This window comes from Anser brachyrhynchus, assembly GCF_964034855.1.
Source record: "Anser brachyrhynchus genome assembly, chromosome: 11".
In the NCBI taxonomy this organism is placed as follows: domain Eukaryota; kingdom Metazoa; phylum Chordata; class Aves; order Anseriformes; family Anatidae; genus Anser; species Anser brachyrhynchus.
The window spans coordinates 22,262,157-22,287,983 of NC_137706.1; the positions used below are offsets into that span (position 1 = coordinate 22,262,157).

A 25,827-nucleotide genomic window follows, 5' to 3' on the forward strand; every position below is an offset into this window, starting at 1 on the left:
GCCGGCCCGGAGCTGTCCGGCGCGGCCCCCCCCGCGGCGCGGCCCCCCCGCTCTTACCCTGGGCGGCTCCGCGGCCCGGCCCCGCTGCTCACATCGCCCGCCCGGGCCCCGCCGGCTGCCGCGGCCGGGATGGGCCAGGCCCCGCCCGCCGCCCCGCCCGCCCGGGCCCGGCCCCGGCCCCCGGCCCGCCCCGCCGGGACGCGGCGCTGCGGCCCCGGGCGGCCCCGGGGCCGGGCCGAGCGAACGCCTCCCGCAGGGCCCCGGGCCGGGGTCCCGGTGTCCCGCGCGGCCGGCGCGCGCCCCGCGCCCACGACAGACGCAGCGCTGCAGAGCCCACGTTTATTGCCCGGGAGCCTCCCGGTGCACGCCCGCCGCCGCCCGGCCGCCCCCGGCACCCGCTTCCCAGGCGGGCCCCGCCCGCGGGACGGGCGCTGCCGGCGGGACGGCCCCGGGGCGCGGGGCTGCCCCTCACCGGTGCCGCTTGCGGATGCCGATGAGGTCCTGGTGGACGGCGCCGAAGCTGGGCCGCCGCCGGGGGTCGTACTCCCAGCAGCGCTGCATCAGGCGGTACACCTCCTCGGGGCACTGCTCGGGGGGCTCCAGCCGCACGCCTGGGGGCGGCAGCGCTGGGGACGGGCCGGCCGCGACACCGGCCCTCGCCCCCGCGGCCCCGGCGGGCACGGCCGGGCAGGGGACCCGCGGCCCCGCCGCCGCCCTCACCCTGCTCGATGGCCTCGCGCGTCTGCTGGTTGCTGAGGTTGGCGTAGGGGACGGCGCCCAGGCTGAAGGCCTCCCACAGCAGGATCCCGAAGCTCCAGACGTCGCTCTCCGAGCTGTATCGGCCTGGGGACACGGCGTGGGCCGGGCGGCGAGCGGCGGGGGACGCCCGTGTCACCGCCGCCCCGACGGGTGCCCCGGCTCTCCCTGCCTCCCGCCCCGGCACCACGCGCGGGGTGCCGGGCGGTGCCCCCTGGACTCCTGGGTCCCCCGGCACAGCCTCCCCCCTTCCCTCCCCGTATGCTGCGTAGGTCCCGGGCCATGCCCGGTGCCACCCCGTACCGTAATTCAGTGCCTCGGGGGCAGTCCACTTCACAGGGATCTGCTTCATGCCTCCCGTGGAGGCGTAGATGCCATCCTCCTCCTCCCGCGACATCCCAAAGTCGCTGATTTTCAGGATGTTCTTCTCCGTCACCAGGCAGTTGCGGGCAGCCAGGTCCCTGGGGCGGCTCAGAGCCGTCAGCCTTGCGCCCAGCTGTCCCCGGGACAGGGGGGGCCCAGCTGCCCCTGCCCTGCCCGGCCCCCGCTGCCCCCCCAGCTCACCTGTGGATGCAGCGCTTGCTCTCCAGGTACTCCATGCCTGCTGCAGCGTTCTCTGTCATCTTGATCAGCTCTTTCACCTTCAGGTGGGGCCCCTCGCTGCGCAGGAAGCTCAGGAAGTCCCCCCCTGCACCGAGGAGCACAGCTGGCGGGCGGCCATCCCAGCCCCGTGCAGCGAGCTCACACTCTTGCACCGGGGTGAGCTCACACACATGCACCACGGGCGGCAGGATGGGGCTGCTCACCCTGCACCAGCTCCATGACGATGTAAATGGGCTGCTTCTGGGTGCAGACGCCGATGAGCCGGACTATGTTGGGGTGGTTATACTGTTTGAGGATCCTGCGGGGACAGTGAACAGCACCGTGAGCACATGGGGACCCAGCTGCCCCCAGCACACACCACCTCCATCACCACCTGCATCCCAAGGATGCTGTGCCCGGCCGGTGCAGGGACGCAGCCCCCAGCCAGAGGGCTGCTGTATCCCAGTGGGGTTTGGGCAGCCCCGAGACCTCAGGACAGATGGGCCGGGACAAGCATGACGGTCACACAGACCTGGCTTCCTGCAGGAACTTGGCCTTGAGCTCAGGTGGCAGGGTTTCCCGGCAGGATTTCACAGCCACGGGGGTGTTGTCAGCACGCAGGCGGCCACTGAAGACTTCCCCAAAGTTACCCTGCCGAGAGACACGGGTGCACCGGCCGAGCCTGCCACAGCGCACCCGCGGCCAGCCCTGCCCTCCTGCTGGGACCCTCGCACCCCAACTCACCCGGCCGATGCGCTCCCCCAGCAGCACATCCTCGTGGTTGAGCACCCACTTGTCCTGCAGGCAGCAGACACTGCGGTCAGCGAGCCGCCCCCAGCGCGCCCCAGCCCACATCCCCTCCTGCTCCTGCAGCTCCCTCATGCACAGATGAGTCACGGCGGCTGGAAGGGGCCAGGGCTGCGCCCCCGCACAGGGCTCTCGCCTGCCTCCCGCTGCCCACCCTCACCTTGGGCACGGCCCTGGCCAGGATGATCCCGCTCTTGCGGGTGATGGGCTGCTGGCTGTGCAGGAGGTGGTCGACGAGCAGCGGGATGGTGGGGAAGCCGTCCCCCTCCAGCCGGTACAAGTTCTGCAGGGAGGGGAGGCTGCGGGGTCGTGCCTGCGTGCACGCATGGGGTGCACACCTGGGGGAGTGCATGCATGGGGGGGTGCGTGCACACACACACACACACACACACACACACACAGCAAAAGCGTGCATTCACACACGATGCAGGCTCACGGCTCGTGCTCCATGCTTGGTCTGTGCAAGGACACATGCACACAGCTCGCAGCTGTACGCACACATCCTGTGCATTAACACCAGCGTCCCTGTGGCTGCACAGCCAGGGCAGGGCCTGGGTAGGGCCCCAACATCTGCCCACTGCAGGGGCCGCTCCCAGTGCCACCCCCGCCTGCGGTCACTCACGTCGGCAGCCTGGATGATGAAGTGCCGGGGCTGCCCGTCCCACAGCACGCTGAGCACATACTCCTGCTTCCCCTGGCTCTCCCGCACCAGGAAGTCCCCACTGCAGCTCAGCAGTTCCTGCACCTCTGAGCGTGGGATGGCCCCATGGTACCAGACCTGCTGGCACAGCGGCTTCTGCACCTCCGGGATGAGGGGCACTGGGGGTGGCAGCTGGATGGGGACAGAGCAAGACCAGTCATTCCCCCAGGGGCAGGGACAGCAGGGTCCAGAGGGGCTTGTGCAGGGTGCGGAGAGGGGCTGGAGAGCAGCATGGAGCGGGGCTGTGGGGCAAGACAGGAGAGGACAGGGGGTGCCGAGGGGCTGGGAGGTTTGACAAGGTGGCTGGGCAGGGCAGGGTGGCTGGAGGTGCCCAGGGTCTCACCGAGAACTTGGGGCTGAAGATGCCCGAGATGTGGTTCTTGAGGGTCTCCAGCGCAGTGGCCCCGCTGCGTTCCTGCTCCTGGGGAAAAGTGTGAGCTGTTCCCCCACAGGCATCCTGCGTGGGGCCACCAGAACCCGGTGTAACCCAGCCCCGTGTCTCCCGGAGCACTGTGGGGAGGACTCACCACAGAGGAGACTGAGTGCCGGTCCTCCTGCAGAGGCAGGGCAGGCAGGGGATCTCCGGAGCCCAGCTCTGCCAGCTTGTTGGCCAGCACATCCCGCTGTGCCTGCAGCTTGGCCTGGGTGCAGAGGCAGCCCTGGAGCTGCTGCTGGGCTTCTTGCAGCCCCTGGCGCTTGCTCAGCAGGTGCACCCTGGGGACGGGATGCAGCGGGGTCAGCCCCTGCCACCTCAGCCCCAGCCCCATCGCCCCCCCTGCACCTCACCGCTCCCCGGGTCTCAGCCCCTGCTCCTCGCCCTGGATCTCAGCCTGCAGCTCCCGCACCCGCTGCTCCTTGCTGCTCACAGTCTCTGTGGTGGCCGCCAGCTCCTCCTCGAGGGACGTCAGGCTGCAAGAGACACGGGTGTTGGGTGGGCGCTGAGCCATGAGCCCGCCAGCCTGCCCCCCGCCTGCGGCCCGGCCCCGCTCACGAGTGCTGGACGCTCTCGACAGTCAGCTCGTTCAGCTGCAGCTCCCCTGGCGCCAGGCTCTCCGTCTCCTCCAGCAAGTTCTCATCAAAGGTGACGGCTGGCGGCACCTCGCAGCCATACCTGCGGGCACCCGGCACAGAGCTGCCCTCTGCTCCGCTGTGCCCATGCCCACCCCCTGCAGGGCCGTACCCGGTGCGGTGCCCGCGGCCACGCCATCTCTACCTGTGGCACTGGACAAAGCTGCTGTACTCAGTGGCAGGGTTGATCGCTTCAATAGCACGGGCAATTTCCTGGTGTACGGCCAGCACGTCCTCCTGCACCAGGCTGCTGATGCTGTAGTACTCCCCGAGTATCTCCTTCCTGCAGGGACATGGGTGCTGGGGGCTGCCCGGCCTTCCGTACCCCCCGCAGCCCAGGCTTGGCCCCGCACTGCCCAAGCCGCCTGGTCCCGGTGTCCCCTCAGCCCCTGCCCCGCATGAGGTGCTGGGGAAGGGCCCCGAGCTGCCCCATCCGTGATGGCTGTGGTGCCAGAGGAAGGGGGTGCGTGGCACAGGCAGCAGGGCAAGGACAGTGCCTGTGTGGCTGGGGGCTCCAGCAGGGGGAGGGAGCATCGCTGGTTCTCAAGGGGAACAGGGGTGCAGAAGCAAGGGGGTGCCAGGAGGGGTGGCAGGGCTCTTACAGAGTGAGGACCATCTCCTGCTGCAGGCTGTAGAGGGACTCGTGGAGGCTGGGCAGCGCCCGCTGGTAGTGGTGGTGGTGGTGCAGCGCGGCCGCCTGCACAGCCAGCACGTACTGGTTGTGCAGGGCGTAGAGTTTCCAGAGGCTGCGCACGTACTTCTCCTTCGCCTTTTCCCTCTCCCTGTCTGCGAGGAGAGGCCATGGGGGCACCCGCTGCCCTGGCACCACAGTTCCCAGTGCATCCCCCCAAGCTCCCAGGCCCACCGAGGTTGTGCCCATGGGTCCCATGGGGCTGCCGTGGCTCCAGGCATCCCTGATCCCGCGGTGGGGCCCGAGGAGAACCGGGGATCAGGGAGAAGAGGGCACAGCAGGACGAGGCTGGGGGATGTGTCAGGACAGTACGGGGCTGCCACCCACCTTTGCTGGCCTCCTGGTACTTGCGCTTGGCCTGGGTGCTGTCACGCACCAGGCTGCGGTACTGCGCCTTCAGCTTCTCCATCTCCTGCTGGGTGGTCTGCAGGACGAGGCACCCTCAGCGGAGCGGGGCCGGGGCGAGGGCCCAAGCCCCCCAGCTGCCCGCACAGGGTCCTGCCTACCCGGGCGTACTCCTGGCTGAGCTGCTGCCACTGCTCGCTGAAGGCCTTGCGGAGCTGCTGCTTGTCGCGGATGAGCAGGCTCAGCTTGGCCAGCGGCCCCGCTGCCAGCTCCTCTGCGTGCCGCCGCAGGGTCTGGCTCAGCGTCTCCGTCTGGCTCACCAGCACCCACCACGACTGGGGGGACAGGGTATCAGGGATGGAGCAGGGACGGCCACCCTCTGGCAACGTGCCGGGTCTGTGGGGTGTGCTCCCACACCCTAACGTCCCTACCTCCCCAATCTGGCCTCCGTGGTCACCAGCACGGAGCTGCCCAGAGCCCTCCTGCTTCTCCAGCTGGGACAACATGTGGTGCAACATCCCCGCGTACTCCCGATCACTCTTGGCCCGCTGCGACATCCACTTCTTCATCAGCTCCAGGAGGCGCAGCTCACTGTCCTGCAGCCGCAGCAGCGCGCTGTGCCCCTGCGGGCTCCACAGCTCCGGCCCGAAGCCCATGGCACCGTGGTCCTGGTGGGACGAGGCTGCAGAGCAGTAGGGCAGCCTGAGACGTGGCTGCTACCCTGCACTCTGCGTTGAGCTCGCCTGTGGGCAGGGCCCTTTGCCTCCGATGCCCCCTCACCCATCTCCCCACGGCAGGCATGCGGTGCCCAGGGCAGCCCCACAGCGGGGGGCAGAGTCACCAGCACCCTCCACAATCTGCCTCGCAAAAGGCATTAGAAGCAGCTGGGAGGGCTGAGTGTGCCCAACGCGCCGCAGCAGCGGGGGCCCACGGCGGGGCAATGCCAGGGAGGAGGAAGCGTGGGGTCAAAATCCAGCGCCGCCTTGCCGCGTGCCGCAAGGCCGGGAGCACCGGCCCCATGGGGCTCCGGCAGCTCTGGCCCTATCCTGCCCCACTCCCTGTGCCCGTGCCGGGGGCAGCTGGGCACACTGGGGCAGGAGAGCACCCAGGGGCCAGGGCACGGGCAGGAGGCCAGCAAGAGGGGGACAGGGCACTGAGCCGCGGGGGACAGTGCCAAGCCTGGACGTGTCCCTGCGCACAGAACTCTGGCATGGCCAGCAGGAGCTGAATTCAGCCCAGGCGTGGTCCCAGGGTGCACAGCCCAGCAGCGAGGGCACAGCCAGCAGCAGGAGGGTGCTGGAGCCTGGCTCCATGCAGGGCAGGATGTCCCCACGCAGACTACAACCCCGCACAAGAACAGGGCCATGACCCCCCCAGCCCCACAAAGGGGTCCCCTTCCCTCCAACCTGTGTGTGCCGCGAGGTCCCGGCCACGGAGCTGGCGCTGGTGTGCTCCCGGGGCTGGGGCCGGTGCAATCTGGACCTGGCGCAGCTCCGGCTCCCAGAGAGGAACAGGAAACCCTGTGCTGACCATACAGCCATTGCGAGATTTCCTGCGCTTCCTCCCCTCCCTGCCGGTCCCCCGTGTTCGAGGCTGACTCCAGCACACAGCCCCGAAGCTGCTGGGCAGCCCCCAGCTCCAGCGCCCCTTCCAGCGGCCAGGCACCAGGGCCTTGCACCATCAGGATTTGTCCCTGCAGGAGCCCGGGCCCCTTCCTTGCCTCAGCTGTGCCGTGGTGCCACCGCACAGTCTCCAGCTGCAGCTCAGCCCAGGTTGGCTCAGCTGCCTCGTGGGGCTCCTCCTGCAGCCAGGCAGGGGTCCCCCGGCCCCAAAGTGGTGTCACAGTCACCTGCAAGACGCATTCGAGCCGATTCCACTTCTTGAGGAAGTTGTGGGAAAAAGCACATAGAAAGGTTTTCCTGACTTGCCTTCCCGCAGCTGAGCGATGCCCGGGTGGTCACTTCGAGGAACACCGCGACGCCACAGCAGGGCTCTGCACTAAGTGCTGCTGCGGCCCCTGGGCACGGTCAGTGCCAGTCTCCCTGGAAACAGTGTTTTTTCACAGCACGTTTCAGGGGCAGAGCAGCTCTACCAGCAGCAGCACTGCAGCTGCTCTGTCCTGCAGCACACGCTCACCTCCTTCCAGCCCCCTCTGCCCCGGTCCCAAACCCTGCCCAGGAATCTGTTTGTTTTCTGCGTGAGCTGCACCAGCAGTACCCCCTGCACCACCTGCTCCAGAGGCACTCAGCGCTTCCACAAGATCAGCCAGTGTTCTGCCAGCTGGGCTGAGGGGCTGCTTCTCCCCGCCCCAGCACCCCTCCAGCATCCCCTGGCTTCTCCCAGACAGCGCAGGCTTTCCCCACGTGCATGGGGCTGGCACGGGGGACACCGGGTACCCCGAGCCAGGGGCTGGGGCCTGACCCCACCACACCTGGCTAGTCAGGGCAGCCAGGCTGTGAGGCTCCGTGAGCGACCGTGATTGCAGAAGCCAGCAGAAGCCCTCGCTCCCCAGCAGCCCTGACCACTGCCTGCAGCAGGAATGTTGCTGCGGGCTGCGCTGCAGCTCACCCAGTTTCACATCCTCCATCCACTGTCCCACAGCCTGCAGGGCCCAGCGCTGCGCTGCCCCGTGGGGCTGGCCCCCGTCTGACCCCCCCACGGCACCGTCACTGCGGCTGTTGGCTCTGCCCAGCGCAGCCCTCGGCCGAGGGGCAGCCGGGACGTGTCCCCTGCCCAGCCTGGCAGGGGAGCGAGAAAGGGAAAGCTCCCGCAGCTGCGTGCACGCAGCAGGGAACTCGCTCCTGACCACAGGAAGACGCCACGGCTGGGACGGCACGAGGGGATCTGCAGAGAGGAGCAGCCTCTGAGCAAGCACCCAAAGAAGACCGCTCAGGGCTGTCCCCCTGCCTCCGACAGCCCCCACGGCGGGCTCTGCCCGTCCCACGCAGCTCAGCCCCAGGTGGAGAAGGGCTGGGTCCAGCCCGGGCTGGCGGCAGGCAACACACTGTGGCTGCAGGGGCTGCGCTGGGCACGGGGGCTGCAGCACGCGAGCTGAGCTGTCCCCAGGGCTGCAGTAGAGGGACGCAGCCCACATGCTGCAGGAAAGCAACGCGAGCTCCCCGGCCTGTTGCCCCCCTCTGCTCACTAGAGCCGGTTCCAAAATTAGCTCCTCTGCGGGTTTGCGATAAGCAGCTGCTTCCCGTCACTCAGGTGAGGGTGACGGTCACCGCCTGGGTGCCACGTCCTCACCGCAGCCCCAGACAGCGGCCCCGTGCAGCGCAGCTCCTGCCACAGCCCGCAGCTCTGCAGGGCTCCTCGCCTCCGGGGGGGCTTCTCCGTCCTGGACCGAGCCCACGCGGGGACCCAGAGCCGCAGGGCCCCATCCAGCAGCGCCGCTACCGTGGGCAGCGAGCAGCCGGGCTCCGCAGCGCTCTGAGCCGGGGGACCCCGGCAAGGCCCCCCCGCACCCCCGGCTCAGCCCAGCGCTCCCTGCCCGGCACCTGCCCGGGGCCCCCTCTTGCGGCTGCGGACCACAGCACGGGGCTGCCGGGGGCCCCCGGCCCCGCGCCTCCATGGGCCCCAGGGTGCCTGCCCGAGGCCCCCCCGCTGCAGGACACAGAGCTCGGGCAGCGGGGCTGGTTTGCATAGTTCTGAACATTTAATAACTCAGTCTCTCTAGCGTTATATCCACATCCATTAAATTAAAAACAGGCTCAGGAGGCAGCTCCCGGCTGATTAAATTACAAGAAAAAATTACTGTGCACCAAAAAGTTATTATAGAAAAATAGTCCTGTGGCCCCCCTGCCGGCAGCTCCGTCTGTGAGGAGCTGGGACTGGCGCGGGCACGGGGCAGGCAGGAGCCCGTGCCGCAGCCCCGGTGCGCGGCGGTGGCGGCGGGCGGCGAAGGGGCTGGCGGCACCGGCCCCCACCCCGCAGGGCATGGGCTGAGGGCAGGCAGTGCCGGGGGCTCTGGCGGGGAGCAGAACGGATTGTCACCAAGTGGGGGCAAGGCACGTCGGGGGGCAGGAGCAGGGGGGCCGGGGCTGCCGGGCTCTGCCCGGTACAGGCAGCGCGCAGGCAGAGCCAGGGCACAGGCAGGCACCAGCGCTGCCTGACCGAGCCGGCCGGCAGCACACAGGGCCCTGCCCAGGGGCAAAACGGGGGGGCTGGGGCTGCCCCCCAGGGCAGGGGGTCCCTCCCCTCGCTGGGTGCCCAGCCTCGGGCACAAGGGGAGGCGCTGCCCAGCCTGCTTTCTGGCACAGGGGGCTCCATCCGCGCTGCAGGCGGCCGTGGCTGTGGTGGGACGGGCAGGCAGCGGGCAAGCGGGCAGCAGAGGCTGAGGCCTGGCCATTATTGCTGTTGACGGGCACGGGTGGAGGCAGACAGGCCCTGGGTAGGTGGCGGGGAGCCAGGGAGCAACAGGGGACAGGGGTGGCAGGCAGAGCCCCAGGGTGTGCTCAGGGCGGCCGCGCAGAGGGCGCCATGCCCCAGGCTTGGCTCAGCCCGCAGGGACAGAGCCGCCCCTGCGCCACCGGCCCCACTGCAGCAACAACGGGGGGGAGCCCGGGCACTGCCCCCCCGCACACACGCACGGTCCCCAGCAGCAGCCGCCTGCCCGGGACAAGGAACGTGGCTGCCAGCACAGGGCCAGCAAGCGCCAGGGTCCCGCTGTCACCCAACCCACGGGCCTGGGGTGCGGGGTGGACACGGGGCCGTGAGAGATGGTGCAAGGCAGGGACGGCGCCAAGCTGAGGACGGTGCCGGCAGGGCCGTGCCTGCCCCCCCAGGCCAGGGCTGAGGGACGGTGCTGGCGGCGGGGAGCCCCAGGCCGCCACGGCGCGGAGGGGGACGGGGGCAGAGTCCGGGGCCCCTCGGCCTCGCCTGCCCCTGCCCCGCGGCGCTGGGCAGGGAGGAGGGAGGGGCGGGAGGGCTCATCAAAGGGCACTTTGGTCTCTGATGAAGGCAGTCCTCTCGTTGTGGGCCTCGTACTCCTCACCGTCCGACTCGGAGGGGCCCTCCTCCTGCCAGATGTCAGAGGGCAGCCCCTTGTAGGAGATGATCCCGCTGTCCAGGGCGTAGACCTTCACGCCCCGCAGGCTGAAGCCCGAGCGCGCCTGCAGCACCAGGAAGACGGTGACAAAGATGATGACGATGAAGACGCAGCTGAGGCTGGCGATGAGGATGGGCAAGTTGGCTGCAGGGGGGGCCTCGGCCAGCCCCTCGCCCTCTGCCAGGGCGGGGGACGCGCGGCTGCTCTGCGTCTGGTGGGAGCAGGAGAGGTCTAGGCTGCTGAAGTGTGAGTGTGCGGGGCAGGTCAGGCACTGGTTGGGGCCAGGCCCCGCGCAGGTGGCGCAGGAGGGGTGGCAGGGCAGGCAGAGGTGGGGCGCGATGGGCTCCACGCTGTTCTCCAGGCTGTAGTGCGTGCTCTGGACGCCGGGTGCGAAGCCAGGGGGGCAGCGCTTCAGGCAGCTCTTCTGGTGCAGGTAGTACCCCTCCTCACAGACTGCGGGAGAGGCAGGGTCAGCACACCGGAGGGCCACCCGTGCGCCTGCCCCCCCCCCCAGCGCCTGGCACTCACCCACGCACGTCTGGCTGGGGGTCAGGGTCTTGCAGCCGCTGCTCTCCAGCTGGTTGGAGAGGCTGGGGGAGTCGGTGGCCGTCCCATACAGCACCAGCGTGAACTTGGTCAGCGTGCCTGAAATGAGGCGGAGTGAGGCCCACCAACGTGCCGACAGGATGGGTGCAGGGGGAGGGCTTGCACCGGCCCCCACTGCGGGCTGTGCGGAGACGGCAGTGCTGTGCCTCTGCCTGGCAGACCCCCGCACCAGGGGAGCCTGCAGGGGCCCCTCCCCAAAGCACAGACAGGGAGCGCCCAAGCGCAGGGACGGACCACCTCAGACCCACCCTCACCACCCCAGAGCAGCCGTGTCCCCTCCCCGTGCGCCCAGCCACACCACTGCCCACCCAGGTCGCCGCAGAGCGTCAGGAGCCAGCAGCCCGCCCTGCTCAGGGGCACGAGGTGTACACCAGGCACAGGAGTTGCTCCCACTCCCACAGTAGGCTCGGGGCGAAGCAGCGAGCCCACCCCTACCATAGTTGTTGGCGTCACTGGTGTTCTCGATCTCCAGCAACCAGTCCCCGGAGGGGTCCTCATCCCACGAGTGCGTCGTCATGAAGGCCCAGTCATTGAAGCCATCAGCTGAGTAGTCATGGGGCCTGGGGAGAGAGGTACACGATGGCATCCTGGGGACCACCTGTGCCAGCTCTGGAGCATCCCGCGGCCCCGGCGACTACCTGGAGGCCAGCAGGGTGGAGCGGGTGCCCATGGGACTGACGAGGTGGATGGCGAGGTCCCCCCGACGGTTATAGGACAGCGTCAGCCTGGCCTGCGCGTGCTCCAGCCGGCTGATATAGTTGGCCTTCCCCAGGCAGGCATCTACTTTCCGCCGTACCTCCAGGCGCTTCCCGATGTCCCTGCCAAGGAATGGCAAGAGTGAACCCAACCCCACCTCATGGAGGCTGTACCAGGGCGCCCCTGACCTACTCCCCGCTGCAGGGCTTTGCACGTACTCCAGGGGTGTTCAGCTGCTCTCCGGCCCTGCACTGAGCGGTGCCGCGAGCAGGCGGTGGAGCTGGAGACAGTGACGGAGCAGCTGACGGCAGCTCCCCGCCGCCAGCACGGGGCGCAGGAAGCAGACGGCCCCGAGCGGTGCAGCCTTGCTGCCGCACGCGGCTCACCCCAGGTCCCGGGGAACCAGGAGCGCGGAGGGCTTTGCTCTGCTGAGTGCGTGCTGAATCACCGCTCTGTGCCAGCCATGAATGGGGCCTTTCTTCACCAGCCAGGGGCCAGCTCCACCCCTGCACAGCGCAGCCAGGGCTGGATGGGCACGGCCATCCCCGTCCTGCCGCTCGTGTGCGGCTGCCCGGGCACAGCCCCGGCGCTGGCACAGGACTCCGGTCACAAGGGGCTGCCTGCTCGGGACGTGCAGGACCTGGGCCGGCGCCTGCTCACTGGGGCCGGGTCCCAGGGGAAGGGGGCAGGGCAGCAGGCGCAGACGGGGCCCAGCCCCCCCATGCCCAAGGGCTGCCCCCCCAGGGCCTGGGACTGCCCCAGCTGCACACGAGACCAGGCAGACACTGCTGAGGTGGCAGCAGCCAAGTGGGAATAAAAGGAGCTTCTGTCTGACCCCTGAAAGCCCCTCTGTCTGATGATGGCTTGTGCTGGCTGCTCCCAAAACCACAGCGCGGCCGCCTCCCGGCTGTGCCCGGCCCAGCCCAGCAGCGGTCAGCATCCAGAGCCGGGCGGCCACGAGCTGTGCTCCCTGGCCCTGCCCCAGCCCCCACAGGAGGGTGGCCCAGGGGACGCAGGGCTCGGGGCGCGGCTCAGCCCCAAGCACCCCCACACACTCCCCACCTGGGGCCGAGCATCCCCCCAGCCCCTGCCGTTGCTGGCTGCTGGGCAGCGCCTGCCTGGGCTCACCAGCCCTTACTTGGGCTCTGTGAGGACGTCGATGACACATTTCCTCTGCGGTCCCACCGTGGTCCAGTTCCTGGCCAGGCTCACCATGGCCCCGGCATCCAGCAGCCCGTAGCCGTAGGAGTGGCTGACTGCGGGAAGAGCAGGGTCAGCGCCGCCCCCGGGGCCCCCCTGCCTCCCGCGCCCCGGGGCTGCCGCGGCCCCCTCCCAGCACCCCGGTACCTTTGCGGCCGACCCCGTTGGTGACCCAGTCGTTGGCGTTGAGGTGGGCTGGCTTTGAGGTCTGCACCACCAGGTGCTGCATGTCCCGCCACGTCAGGTTCTTGCTGCGGGGAGAGGCGAGGCTCAGGTGCCAGCGCCCGGCCGGCCCCAGCCCCACGGGCTCGTGCAGGGCTCCCCAGCCCGGCCCCACTGTGCTCAGCCTTACTTTGCTTCCAGGGCAAGGGCGATGATGCCGGCAGCGAGGGGTGCCGAGGCTGACGTCCCTGTGTGCGACTCGGTGCACTTCTGCCTCAGGTCAGTCGTCACCTGCAAGGAAGGGCCCCGGGTAGGGGTTGCTGTGCCCCCGCCGCCGGCTCAGCTCCCACACGCTCAGCCCCGCAGACCCCGCGGCGCACTCACAATCTGCTTCTCGTTCTGGTTGCCACTGCTGTAGGTGGTGGCGAGGGTGGAGGAGCAGGCCTCGCTGTACCAGGGCACGTTACCGTACTGCGTGGTGCTGCTGATGGACAGCGTGTAGATGCTGTTGGTGTAACCGTCACAGTTGCAGCTGTCGTGCTCGCGGCCCCCGTTCCCGGACGCCCAGACGAAGATGGAGCCCAGCCCCCCTCGGCCCTAACAACAGAGGCACAGTGAGGACCGGTGCCCACACGTCGCCCGCGTCACGGCAGAGCGGAAGGCGCCACGTGGGAGCCAGGGCACAAGCAGACAGCCCTGGCCCCGCAGAGCTTGGGTCTGAGTCGGCAACACCGAGCAGACGCAGACGGGGCCCCAGGGATGTTCCCGGCCGGCTGCTGGCCTGGGCCCCGGCACAGCCATGCCCTGCTGCTGCCGAGTTACAGGAAGAGGTGGACAAAGCAGCTCTGCAGAGGCAACACAAGCAGAGGACTTTGCAAGAACCGGTGCCTTTCTCTGCTTGGCTGGCTACGAGGGGTTTGTGTACGTGGGACTTGCAGCTGCCCGGCAGCCCCGTGGGAGCTCCACAGAGCGTTCCCAGCCGGCTGCTGAACCCCTGAACGCCACGGCTCCATTCACAGCGTGTGCAGCAGAGCTGGCACAGCACAGCAGGGGGATTCGCCAGCACACCCCACACAGCACGCCAGCATTTCCGTGCAGGGAATCCCAGGCAGAACACAGCACAGCTGAGCCACGTGGGCTGCGCCGCAGCCACACCACGACAGAGCTGACAGCAGCTGAGGACAGCGAGGGGAAGGACAGGCGGAGGAGAGGGCGAGCAGCTGGCACAGAACAAGGCAGAACCAGAACGGGACTCTGGGGAGGAAGGAGGGATGGTCCCCGCACCAGGCTTCCTGGGAGCTTCCTGAGCAGGGAGCACGGGTGGCAGGGGGAGCACCCTGCGCAGGAGGAGCCCTGACTCAGAGCCATCGCACAGGAAGAACCGGAAAAACCAACAGAGCCTGATCCCAGGGCCGGGCTGAAAGACGACTCACGGCGGGACGGCCGGGACAGCCGGGGCTGCCCGGCCACCCAGAGCCACCGGGGCAGGCGCAGGAGCTCAGCTGGGCCCCAGCAAATTCTGCTGCTCACCTGGCTGACTCCTCGGAAGAAAGCCTCCTCCGCCAGCCGGGCTGGGCCATCCACGGTCTTGCCGTCGTCCTCTGGGCCCCAGCTGGCACTGTAGATGTGGATGTGGTTGGGATTGAGGCCCAGGGAATGGGCCTCCACTGCATCAGTCACCTCCCCATCCAGCATGCGCACGCCTAGGGCCAGAGAGCAGATGTCACAGGCGACGGGACTGGGCTGGGCGGCCGCGCTCCGCAGGGCAGCGGTGCCACTGGGGACGGCTCTCCGCCTGCTGCCGGCCGGTGCCGCGGGCTGTCCGCTGCCTTGGCAGCAGCGCCGAGGTCGCAGGCACCCGCGGAGCCGAGCACGGGCTCTGCACTCGATGCAGGACAGGGTGGCACCCACCTCCGATCCGCGCGTTGTAAGCCACGCCGACACCGCAGATCCCATTGTTGGCCACGGCAGCGACTTCCCCGGCGCAGCGCGTGCCGTGCCTGCAGGTAGAACAGCACCAAGGGCACTCGGCGGGGAGCGAGGAACACGGCGCTGGGTACCAGCTGCAGCCGGGGGCAGCGTCCAGGCCGCCTCCACCCCCACCCCTCCCCAAACCAGGCTGCCAACAAAGGCCTGCTGAGCCCACCCCGCAGAGCTCTGGGGCAGGGGGCACTCAGCGGTCTGCTCTGGTTCCAGGCAGCCCCAAGGGATGCAGCTCGTGTCAGAAAGGGAGGCAGGGGGGTCTCCATGGGGCAGAAGTGCCATCACCCCGGCACCCTCCCAAAATCTGTCAGGGCTGATGCTGCCTGCTGAGTCCCTGCCGCATCTGGGCTCTGCCAGCCTCACCTGTTGTCATTCATCTGAGTGTAACGGGGCTGCGGGTCTGGGTCCTGGTCATTGACATCAAAGCTTGCCCCTGGATCCTGGAAGGCAGACCTGGCAGTCAGAGGCTGTGCCCTGGCCAGCAAGCCCTACCGCCCTGGGGCCATGCCTGCACCGTGTGCCCCAGCACGGAGCTGAGCAGGGTGCAGGCTCCAGGCCCACCACCGCTGCTGCCCCCCACACCCCCACAGCAGGCACAAGCCCTGTGCCATGCAGCTCTGGGGATGCACTGAGCAGACACCAGCCCCTGCGCAGGCTCCTGTGCACCGCCCAGGGATTGCCCCACACTTACATAGTTGGCTTCTAAGTCAGGGTGGTTCTTCTCGATGCCATCATCCAGGATGGAAACCACAATGCCCTTGCCCGTGTAGCCCTGCTCCCAGGCCTGACGCACATTCAGGTCCCGCTGGTTGGTGTTGTACTGCCAAAAGAAGCCCTGACGTTGTCAGCTATGTCCAACTGCTGGCGCTGGGAGCGGGGTGTGCAGGCCCCTCCAGACCCATCTGTAAAGGCAGCCTTTGCCCTGCTCTCTGCTGTGCCGTGGGGGTGAGGAAATCCCACGGGAGTTTTGCACAGAGCACGGGGCTGGCTGAGGAGGGCGCTCAGAAATGGGGCTGAGTCCCAGAGGGTGCCTGCGTCCCACAGACACAGCTCCCTGTGCTGAGGCAGGCTTGTGCCAGCACCCGGGCTCGGTGCAGGGGCAGGCAGTGCAGGCACAGACCCAGCTTCTGAGACAGGCAAGGGGCAGCTGCCCCGACTGCCAGCGCCCCAGCAGGGCACATGCATCCTCTTCCCCAGTGACACGATGTAGGGCTGCGGCCTCAGCCCTTCCTCTTCCTCCTCCTCCTCCCCAGCCTGGCTGGCAGCAGCGGCCTGGCAGCCCTCCCTCGGGTGCCACCTCCCCCCCCCCCCCCCAGCACTCACCAGGTACCACTGCTGGGGGAACTTGGGGTCAGTGGGCTCCATGAAAACGTCTCTCTTGGTCCTGCGCTTTGCCACCTGCTGCTCCAGCCAGTGCACCTAGGGCAGAAAGCGCGTGGGGCTCCCGCTGCTCCTGCCTGCCCTCCTCCCACCCGTGCCCTCCAGGGAGCCGCCAGCACCTCCCCGCATCGCCGCCACGGCATCCCAGGGGCCCGCCAGCCCCGGGTCCTCCCGGCCTCCCCGCCCGCTGCGCCAGCCCCGCTGACACAGGCTCTGCTCCAGCGGAGCAGGCAGGGCAGGGCACCGAGCTCCGCTGAGCAGCAAGAGCCTGGCAGCCGCCGGGCCGCACGCCCATTGTGCAGGGCTCAGGACGCCTGGCGAGCGCGCCCGGCCCCTGGGCCGCAGCCAGGGCACGGCGATCGCTGCCATCCTGCCACGCCGCTGGCTGTGAGGGCCCCACGAGCACAGCCGGCCGCCCGCCACGCTGCACCCACCTGCGGCTCCCGCGCCAAACGGCTGTGCCAGGGCTGGTGGGGAGAGAGGGAGCGCTTCACCACGCCGCTGTGCCGAAAGTGGTAGTAGTCGCCAAAAATCTGGAGCAGAGAGGAGCAGGATGGATGCAAGAGCACAGCCTCCCCGGTTCCCTGTCCCTCACCAGCAACCTGCACCCCAGGGCTGCCCGTGGAACCCCTACCCGCAGTGGCAGTAAGTCCCACACGGTCCAACAAAGCTGCTGCCCTGGTAGGGAGAGCACTGGTTTCTGACCTGTGTGTCAGTCCTGGGTCACAACGGCTTTTCTGCCCACCACCACCCCCCCGGGAGGAGGCAGCATCAGCCAAGGAGCTGGGCAGCACTGGTCCCAGCTCTGCCCCCACGCACGAGGGGGTGGCTCTGGGGAGGGACAGGACGTCAGCACAGCCCCAGCTGGCCCAGGAGGCTGCACAGCCTCCCTGCGGGTTATTTTTAAACCCTGAAGCCCTCTCCAGTCCTGCCATTTCCTCATCCCCTCCTGCACGTCCCGGAGGCTGGCCTGGCTGCAGCAGCCCAGCCCTCCCAGCCCAGCCGCCTGCTCGGGATGGGAGAGGGGCTGCGTGCCCCCCGGCCCCCTGGGCAGCAGCTGCGGGCAGGACCCCCCCACCCGGGCTGGCGAGGGCTGCGGGAGCACGGGGAGGGGACATCCCTCCCTCTGCCCACCCCAGACCCTCAGGCTGAGGCACAACAACTTGGTTACCTTTAAGGAAAGCCCAAAAGCTTATCAGAGCCCTGCAGATGTGACATGGTCCTGGCCACCGCGCAGCCAGCCCGCGCTAAGCAGGGGGAGGAGGGGAGCCCTGCCCAGCCATGAGGCACCCGCAGCCCCAGGGCAGCAGTCCCGAAGTCCCGCACTTCGCCCGGAGGCTCCGCAGGGTGAGGGAACACACCCCCGACCTGCAGCAGGACCAGTGCACCCCTGCTCCTGCCCAGGGGCCGAGTGCCGGCAGGACAAGCCCCTGCCCAGAGGAGCAACCACCTCCCCCCGTGCACCAGCCCACGGGCAGGACTGGGAACGGACTCAGCTCGTGGCAGCCCAGCGCTGGTGGCACAGGACAGCAGGAGCGGGACACCAGGGGCACAGCTTGTGTCCACGGCTCCATTGCCAGGGCAGGCTGCTGCGGGCAGGCGATGCCTCTGGCTGCCAGCACGGGGCCCCGCTCCCTTCCGTGTGCCTGCCCCTGGAGCAGGCTCTGTGGCAGGGAGGGAGCTCGTGGCAGGGACAACGCAGTGGGCAAGTGAGCCCACGCTGTGCCGGCCGGCGCTATCCGGGGAAGCCACAGATCACACCGGCACCCCGAGGCATGGTGCCTGTGACGTGGGGCCTCGCTCCCTGTCACCGGCCGGCAGCTGGGTGCTGCTGCTGCCGTGAGGGGAGGCTGAGACACGACCGCTCTGCAGCCTTCCCTGCAGGGCACAGGCAGGTGGAGCCCCGTGCAGCCAGCAGCCCGCCTGCCAGGGTGGCACCGCACCCCCAGCGCCCCCAGGGTCACGGGGGAGCACATCCCCACAGGACGCTGTGCCCCCTAGTCCAGCCCGGGATGCCCAACTGCTCGTAGCACTTGGGGCTGTGCTGGGGCAAAAAGCTTCCACGCCAGGCTGGCTCCCCCAGCACCCTCACCCCTCCAGGGGCACGAACAGAGCCCCGATTGTTCTGCCAGCAGATCTCGGCTCTGCCCGGTGACTGGGCTGGATTAGGTCTGCACACATGCTGCGGTAGCAGCCAGGAGCCGGCCAGCCCACATGCTGACACCCTAATCCCCCGCAGTCCCTGTCCTCAGCAAGGGCAGAGCCGCCCCCGGCCCCGCGCGTCCCCATGACGCCCACGAGCTGGGTGGCAGCGCCGACCCCATGGGGAACGGTGCCAGCTCACCCGAGATCAGCCCCAGCAGCGGTGCCTCCCCCCGTTACTGCCCATCTCCTGCTCAGACCTGTGCCTCCTGTGTCCCCCTCCTCTGCACCAGCCCTGGCGGCACAAACAACCGCGCTCCCACCTCACCAGGGCATCTGAGCCTCGCCTCTGACCCACACCCCCCAGACACTGTCCTCTTGGTCAGCTGCAAGGCCACTGGCACTGGGCAAGCGGCCACGAGTTACAGACCAGGTCCCAGCACCTCCAGGCAGCTGCCGAAGCCCGCTGGCCCAGGGGACTCCAGTGCTGCAGCCACTGCCCACCCAGGCTCTGCGGGCAGGGAGGACGCCAGGCCGATGTGCTTCTGAGGACAGCATCCAGGCACCACGCGGGGGCTGGGATCCTCCCAGATATGGACCCCGGGGGCCTCTCCCTGGGGCACGGCCAGAAGCGCCCGCTCCTCCCCGCCTCCTCCGGGCTGCCTGCCGCATCCTGTCCCAGCCGCGCCAGCTCCCCAGGCCCCGCTCAGACACCCCCACTGGGGAGCCGGCTCCCCAGGCCAGCCTGGCCTCGTGCCTCAGCGCAGGCACCGGGACAGGCTCCAGGACGGGAGAAACGTGCTCGGGCCCACACCCCCTGCTGCAGCCTGAGCTGACGGCTCACTACAAGGGTCGTGCTCCTGCTCCGCCAGAGCTCGGCAGCTGGCAGGGCCAAGGAAAGGTGCCGGCCTCTGGCTGCGGGGCAGGTGGCACGTGCTGCCCAGCCAGACCTTGTGCTGAGCCTCCCAACACAGCCCCAGGCTCTGCACCACACCGTGGGGCATCCGCAGGCAGGCAGAGACGTGGCCGCAGAGCTTGGTGCCCCCTCGGCCCTGGCCCAGATCCCGGGGCCCCATGGCAGCAGACAGGACGGGTGCAGAGGCAGCACGGCAGAAAATGCCGTAGTGGAGAGCAGCTGAGCCCTGTGCCCCACTCCCAGCAGACTTGGCAGAGACCTGGCCCAGCTGGACATGCCCAAATCTCCTCTTATAGAGCAGGACACACATCTGTCCTCCAACACACACCCTGGAGGGCTTGGGGCTCTCCTAACCAGAGCCCTGCTGCTCCCCACAGCTGTGCCAGGGCTGCTCTTGGGCAGCAGGATGAGGCACCCGCTGGCTCCCGCAGCGGCCACCCTCCCCACGCTCCCAGCAGCTGGCTCACAGCGAGGTCCTGACACCGCAGCCATGAGTTGTGCAACTTCCTCTGGGATTTCACCCCTTGCTTCCTTCCTGCCAGAGCCAGCATGGCCCAGCGCAGTGCCTGGCTCACAGGGCTCTGGGACAGCGGGGTCCCTGTGCCGGGGGCAGTCACGGCGCCACAGCCCCTCGCAGCCCCAGCATCCCCACCGCACAGCAGGGTGCCGGCAGAACCGCGAAGGCTCTGCTTTGCTAGGCAAAGGAGAGCAGAGCTGCTCCCGCCTGTGGGGGCTGTCCCAGAGCCAGCCCCCTGCTCCACAGACCCATCAGGCCCCCGGGGCGGCAGGCAGGGCCTGGGTCGCACCCCAGGCTCCACGCGCTGGGCACCCAGCTGCCACCAGCCCAGGGCCCCACGCTGCCCACAGTGCGGTGCCCAGGACAGCACTGCAGGGCCCTGGGCAGCGGGAACAGTGCTGTGACAGCAGCTCAAGAGGTGCTGGTCAGCCAGCAGAGACAGAACACAACAGGGCCACACGTCCTGCCCACGGCACTGCAGAGCACAGCACCATCACTGCACTGACTGAGGGCAGAGAAAGCCGAGAGCGGTGGGGACCTGCTGACACAGGGCTTGTGAAGGGCAGCTCTAGGGCCAAGGACACATGGCTGCTGTCAAAAACCCTCAGGCTCCACTGAAGCAGGAGGCTGCACCACGCTCAGGCACCGCTCGCCATGGGGAGCATGGGCAGGAACTGGGAGATGCACCTGGAGCCCTTCCCTCCTCCATCAACGCGCAGCTCTCCCAGCTGCCTCGCCCCGAGATGGGCTTTTCCTCCTTCCACCTCCAGCAGGCAGAGCCTGCCGTGCCGTGCCACCAGGCTGTGTCGCTGATGGGGAGGCTGCGGCCCCAGCCAGCCACCACCACCACCGTGGGTGCCAGACGGCTGCAGTGAACCAGCACAAACACAGGGGCCCGGCCTCCCAGGCAGAGCCACCCGCCGGCAGTGGGGCTGAGCCCAGCCCCTGCCCATACAGCAGCAGAGCCAGCGGGGACACTGCTTCTGTGGGGAGGGGGAAGCGAGGGACTTACCGGGCCCAGGTTGAGGAATCCATGCTTCCTGGCCAGCCTGTCAGCCTCCTGGGGCCCTGCAGGGACGAGCACGGCCCAGGTGTTGGTGTAAATACGCTGGGCCAACACCTCTTGGGCCAGGAGAACAAGGGCAACCAGCAGAGTCCAGAGCAGGAGCAGCGAGCAGGGCCTCAGATCCATCAGAGTATCGGGGTTCCTCTACCGGGAGCACAAGGGTCCAGGCAGCGGCAGATCCGGCGTCCGCCCCGTGTCAGTGCCCTGCGGCCCCGCTCTGCCCCGCCGGCCCCCGCTCAGCCCGACAGACCATGGGGACGGAGCTGCGGCAGCGGGCGTGGGGCGGCCGGGACAGCAGCACAACCTGCAGGGAGATGGAGAGCGGTCAGAGCCGGCCGGGACGCGGCCCTCCTCGCCCCGTGGGCCGGGCTGGGGGCTCCGCTGGCTGCACGCGACGCAGGGCCCTGCTGGCCCCAGGGCTGCCCGCGGAGCTCCGCAGCGGCCGGCCCCAGCGCGGAGCTGCTGTTTACCTCTCCTGTTGCCCAATGTGTACTTATGCTTTGCGCTCACAAACACGGGAGGCAGACCGGGAGGGGAGCCGGGCGCGGAAGGAGGCGAGGAAATGGAGGCTGTGCCTCCTGCTGCTGGAGCCTGCTGCAGACAGGAGCCCCTTCTCCAACCCAGAGGGGTGGGTCTGGGCACGGAGCTCTGAGCAACCGGGAGGGGAGCCCTGCCTGCCCGGTGCCATGGGGGGCACGAGGAGATGCCCCAGGCTGCGGCTCCTGCCCCTGGGAGGGAAGTGCCGGCAGCGAGCTGCACCCTGCCGTGCCTGGGGCTGAGCTGTGGGCTGTGAGCAGGGACCAGGCCCGGACGGGCTGAACATGGGGAACTCTGGGCACAGTGGGGTGCTTCCGGGGCTATGGGGACACATGGGACGCCGGGACAGAACCACACCAGCTGCAGCAGGGGAAAACGAGAGGTGGGAAGGAGCAAAGCCAGCAAGAGCCTTTGCTCCCTGGTCGGCAGAGCCCCAGACCCCAGCACCTCATCTGCCAGCCATGGACCCAGCCGCGCCTGGCAGCAGTCACAAGCAGCGCGCTGCCTGTCACCATCCGCAGCTCAGCTCTGCCCTTCCCCAGGAGCACAACGTGCTGACACCGGTGTGACTCATCCCCAAAAAGAAAGGAAACAGGGAAAGGGGTCCGCCGTCACCGTCACCTCCGGCAGGCACACCGCAGCCGGGAGATACCTGGTGGCGAGAGGCCAGAGGTGGCCCTGCCAAGGCACCCAGAGCGGCCAGCACCCGCCGGAGGCCGCCGAGGAGCCCCAGTCCCCGGGTCGTGCCACGGCCCGAATCGCAGCGGGAAAGACTCCGTGAGTCCCGGGGAAGGGAAATAACGGGCGGCGAGGACACACGGCGCGGCTCCGCGCCAGCCCCCCGGCCCCTCCCGAGGGTCCCCGGTACCCGCGGTCCCCCCCACGCTCCCGGCGGGGCCGCTCCCCGTGCGGACGAAGCCGCGGCGCCGCACGGCGCTTGGAGCCCGGCCGCCCGCAGCCCCGTGCCCGCGCCCGCCGGGGCAGGGCTGCCTTCCCCGCGCTGCCCGGTGCCCGCGGGCAGGAGCGGGGAGAGCCGCGGGCACGGACGGACGGGGGCCGGGCTCTGCCCCGCACCCGCAGCCCCGGAGCGATCGCGCCCGGCCCCGTCCCGGGGCTGCCGGAGCCCGGCGGCTCGCTGCGGGCCGAGCCCCGCTGCCGCAGGCCGCGACACGGCGAGCCCGGGGCGGCTGCACGGCTCCCCGCGGCCCGGCCCCGCCGCGGTCCGGCCCCGGCCGAGCGCAGCCCCGGGTGCGGCGCGGAGCGCTCCGGCCGCGCTCCGGGACGAGGGGCACCGGGCGGCGGCGGCACCCCCCCGCCCCCCGCCCCCCGCTCCCGGCCGGGCGGCGGCCCCGCGCGTCCCGCCCCAGCTGTCAAAGCCCGGCCCCGGCCCCGGCCCCGGCCCCGGCCCCGCGCCCTTACCGCGGCGGCGCCGCCCGCTCCCGTCCCGCCGGCGGCCCGGCCCTTCTGGCGGCGGCGCAGCGTCACGGCGCGGGGCAGCCCCGAGCGCCCGCCCCGGAGCCGGGCCCGGCCCAGGCAGGGGCGGCGGGGCGGCCGCGGGGCCGCTTGTTTACAGCTGTCAGCGCCGCCGCCCCGCCCCGCTCGGCCCCGCTCGGCGCGGGCTGCGCGCCCCGCTCGGCCCCGCTCCGCTCGGCTCGGCTCGGCCCGGCCCGGCCCGGCCCGCCACGGCCCGGCGCGGCGCAGCCCGGCCCGGCCGCCGCTCCGCCGGGCGCCGCCGGATGCCGTCACCGCCGCCCGCCCCGCCCGCACCGGCGCCGCCGCCGGCCGCGGCCCCCGCCGGGCCCCGGGACGCCGCGAGAGCCGGGGCTCGGGCCGCAACCCCCCGCGCGGCCCCCGCCGCCGCCGCCGGCCGGGGGCTCCCGGGGCCCGGCCCCGCCGCGGAGGGCGCCCGGCAGGCGGCTGCTCCGCGCCCCCGGGCGCACGGGCGGGCCGCGGGCCCGCACGCAGGGAGCGGCTCGGCCCGGCCCGGGGAGCGGGGAGCGGGGAGCGGGGAGCGGGGAGCGGGGGGGGCCCGGCGGCAGCGCGGCCTCGGGCCCGGCTGGGAGCGCCGCGGTGCGGCCCCGGGCTGGCGCGGAGCAGCCCGGCGGAGAAAGCGTCCGGGAGGCACCCGCGGAAGCCCAGGAGCGTTCGGGCTGGAAACCACGGGTCCGGCCGTCGGAAAAAGCCTCCGCGGCCGATCCAGGTGCCGGGAGGAAAGGCGAGAAGTGAACGCCGGTCGTCCCGGCCTCGCTGCTTCCCAGACACCGACCCGCCGCAGTCCCCCCACACGGGGTCTGCGTGTCCAAGAGCGATGCGAAAGGCAGTGCGAGAAAAAAAAGCAGCAGAACCCCAACTGACCTGAATCCTGCACGCTTCAGAAGGGGCTTGGAGAAGCCCAGGATAGGAGCAGGTCGCACATCTCACAGAGAAAAGGAAGTCACCGAGATATCATGATCGAGATATGAAGCATTAGCAATCGCACAGGAAACAGTCACCTTGGTAACTGAGATGCCGAGAACAGCCCAGAAAATCTGGCACAGGGCAGTTTTCTTTGCTAAACTAGGTTAATTCTGCAGGGCAGCGCCCGGTTACAGCCCGGTGCCCGGAGCAGGGGCTGCAGGCCGCCCGGTGCCCCCCACGACTGCCCCAGAGGGTCCCGGCCGGCCGCGCGAGCTGCGGGGCTGGGGCAGCCTGGGGCCCTCGCGCCCTGCAGCGCTCGCTCCCGGCCTCCGCCGCGCTGCACAGCCTCCTGCTGCCCCGGGCCCTCCGTGTGCGACCCAGATATATGGGTCTGGCACGTCCCACGTCTGCCACTGCCCCCGCCCCTGCCCCTGCCCGGGCCTTACCTCAGGTGCCTCCTCCAGGAGCCGCGGGCTGCGCCCAGGCAGGGGACAAAGCTGCTCCACCTGGCCCTGCGGCACCTCGGGCTGTGGGGAGAGGAGCTGACAAAGGACCCCTTGTCACTTTATCTCGGTGCTCCAGGGCAGGAGAGCAGGAAGCACATCTCTCTTGCACAAACTGTTAGCCTTGGACAGGCACAGCCGATCGCCCCTCCTGCCAAAGACAACACCGCTCAGCTGGGAGCAGCCGGAGCGCAGAGCGGGACCTGCTGCCAGCAGCCCCCCGGGATCGGAGCGGCTGCTGACCCTCTGAAAGCTGGGGAGCTGCTCAGAGCTTCCTCCTCAGCTGCTGCCTGCAGGGGACAGTGGAGGGGTGCAGTAGTTGCCGTGGCAGGGTGTGCAAGGACCGCAAACCCTCCTCTCAAACGTCTCACTGAGTTTGGTGGCCTTTACTTGGTAGCATCAGCACACTCCAGGAGTTGCCGGGAGCTCTGTGTGTGACTCCCAGTGCACGGCACCCGCCAGCTGCCCAGCAGCTGCCCATGAGGCATCCTGTGCCACACGATGTCCCGTGCCACACAGTGTCCCATGGCTTGCCCTGCTGAGCCACACACCACAATCAATAGAAACCTACTTTCACAGAAAAATCAGGTCAATTTTTGGCTTTCTGTTGCAGAGATTGCACAAGCTCCAATGGTGACACCGCCCGTGGGCCAGTGCTTTGCGGTGGGCAGGGCGGTGGTGGGGCAGCACCCCTCCCTGCTCGCAGGCACCTCCAGCCTGAAGGTGGGCTCGGGGGCGCAGCAGGACCACCACAGTGCTGGGAGACAACCGGCAGCAGAGCGGAGAAGCTGGGGAGGTAGGGCTGGGACCCTCACAAACAGCTGAGAAAACCAAACAGAAGGCAGCGATGGCAGACGGACACCGAGAGGCACCCAATCGATCAGGCAGTGTTTACTCGCAGCACGGCAGCCCCGCGCCAGGCAGGCTCCGGGCCCCGGCGCGCGGGGCTGGGACAGCCGCGGGGGCTGCGCGCTGCGAGGCTCAGGAGGCTCCGCTCGCAGCCGCGCTCCCAGACACAACATCTGGCCGTGCTCACACGTGGGGGGCTGGGGATCCAGCCCAGACACCCTGACCTTGCCCCGCGGTGCAGCCTGCAGACAAACAGCGGCGGCACAGCATGGCTCTGTGACTTTATCTGCCTTCTGCCCTTATCATCAACAGCAGCGAGGCTGCCAAGGCATCACAACTGCAGCCCGCCGTGCTGCTGCCCCTGCTCTGGGCTGCGAGTCACAGCCACCACCTCCTGCCCCTGTTCGCTCTGTAACTGTCCAAGCAAAGAGATGCTCTCACCCGCCCTCAGCACGCTCAGCACGCTGCGGCGCCCACAGGAACACCCGTGCTGAGAGCCCACACACAGCCCGCAGCGAGGCCGCCCTCACCCTGCGTGCCTCAGAGAGCCGGGAGGGCTCGCTCGGCACTGCTGCCAGCCCGCGTCCCCTGTCCCCGGAGGGGCGACGAGGACGGCTGCAGAGCTGCGGCACCTGGTGCAGCTGGCACAGTGCGGGCTCACTCTCCGGGCCCAGGACGGCACCACAGGACCCCCCCAGGGGGGAGCCCACAGCCTGCGCCTGCGGGGTCAGTCCCAGCCCGCTGTGGCTCCTGCCATGCCAGCATGCGGCTCCTTCAGGTGCCTGCGGCTCTCTGGGGACACGGGGAGAGAGGCACGTCACAGGATTAGGGCTGGTGCTTGCCACGGCTTCAACCCCCTGCGGTCACAGCACTG

The 25,827-nt window shown here is 69.6% G+C and overlaps 2 protein-coding genes across 4 annotated transcripts; both read right to left on the reverse strand.

Annotated features, from left to right (window-relative positions):
• Positions 1-325: 325 nt before the first annotated feature.
• Positions 326-7,021, reverse strand: FES (FES proto-oncogene, tyrosine kinase). The gene is made up of 19 exons (XM_080551636.1): positions 6,356-7,021; positions 5,381-5,631; positions 5,111-5,284; positions 4,932-5,028; positions 4,516-4,699; positions 4,059-4,196; positions 3,837-3,956; positions 3,632-3,754; positions 3,373-3,559; positions 3,189-3,266; positions 2,768-2,977; positions 2,306-2,428; positions 2,083-2,136; positions 1,871-1,989; positions 1,563-1,657; positions 1,321-1,444; positions 1,060-1,217; positions 721-843; positions 326-611 (listed from the first exon to the last, which is right to left on the reverse strand). The coding sequence occupies exons 1-19, from the start codon at positions 6,480-6,482 to the stop codon at positions 469-471; spliced, it is 2,628 nt and encodes an 875-aa protein (XP_080407762.1). The 5' UTR covers positions 6,483-7,021; the 3' UTR covers positions 326-468.
• Positions 7,022-8,585: 1,564 nt separating this feature from the next.
• FURIN (furin, paired basic amino acid cleaving enzyme) lies at positions 8,586-24,930 on the reverse strand. Of its 3 annotated transcripts, none has more exons than XM_080551639.1 (16): positions 24,048-24,930; positions 20,614-20,971; positions 16,461-16,559; positions 15,970-16,065; positions 15,338-15,466; positions 15,010-15,086; positions 14,575-14,663; positions 14,194-14,366; positions 13,048-13,260; positions 12,854-12,954; positions 12,649-12,752; positions 12,440-12,557; positions 11,244-11,423; positions 11,041-11,165; positions 10,528-10,644; positions 8,586-10,452 (listed from the first exon to the last, which is right to left on the reverse strand). In XM_080551639.1, exons 2-16 carry the CDS (start codon positions 20,791-20,793, stop codon positions 9,884-9,886), a joined length of 2,370 nt encoding a protein of 789 aa, XP_080407765.1. In that variant the 5' UTR covers positions 20,794-20,971; positions 24,048-24,930; the 3' UTR covers positions 8,586-9,883. The 3 variants fall into 3 exon arrangements, with proteins under 3 accessions (XP_080407765.1, XP_080407764.1, XP_080407763.1); XM_080551638.1 differs by lacking the exon at positions 24,048-24,930 and adding an exon at positions 23,560-23,980; XM_080551637.1 differs by lacking the exon at positions 24,048-24,930 and adding an exon at positions 22,624-22,779.
• Positions 24,931-25,827: the final 897 nt, after the last annotated feature.

Excerpts from the sequence above, each read along its gene's own strand:
- FES (XM_080551636.1), bottom strand. The coding sequence starts at position 6,482 with ATGGTCAGCACAGGGTTTCCTGTTCCTCTCTGGGAGCCGGAGCTGCGC. Across the intron at positions 5,285-5,380 it reads ACGGAGGCCAGATTGGGGAG|TCGTGGTGGGTGCTGGTGAG; the intron begins GTAGGGACGTTA and ends CTGTCCCCCCAG. Across the intron at positions 3,755-3,836 it reads GTCGAGAGCGTCCAGCACTC|CCTGACGTCCCTCGAGGAGG; the intron begins GTGAGCGGGGCC and ends TGTCTCTTGCAG.
- FURIN (XM_080551639.1), bottom strand. The coding sequence starts at position 20,793 with ATGGATCTGAGGCCCTGCTCGCTGCTCCTGCTCTGGACTCTGCTGGTT. Across the intron at positions 14,367-14,574 it reads TTACAACGCGCGGATCGGAG|GCGTGCGCATGCTGGATGGG; the intron begins GTGGGTGCCACC and ends CTCTGGCCCTAG. Across the intron at positions 11,166-11,243 it reads TCCACCCTGCTGGCCTCCAG|GCCCCATGACTACTCAGCTG; the intron begins GTAGTCGCCGGG and ends CTCTCTCCCCAG.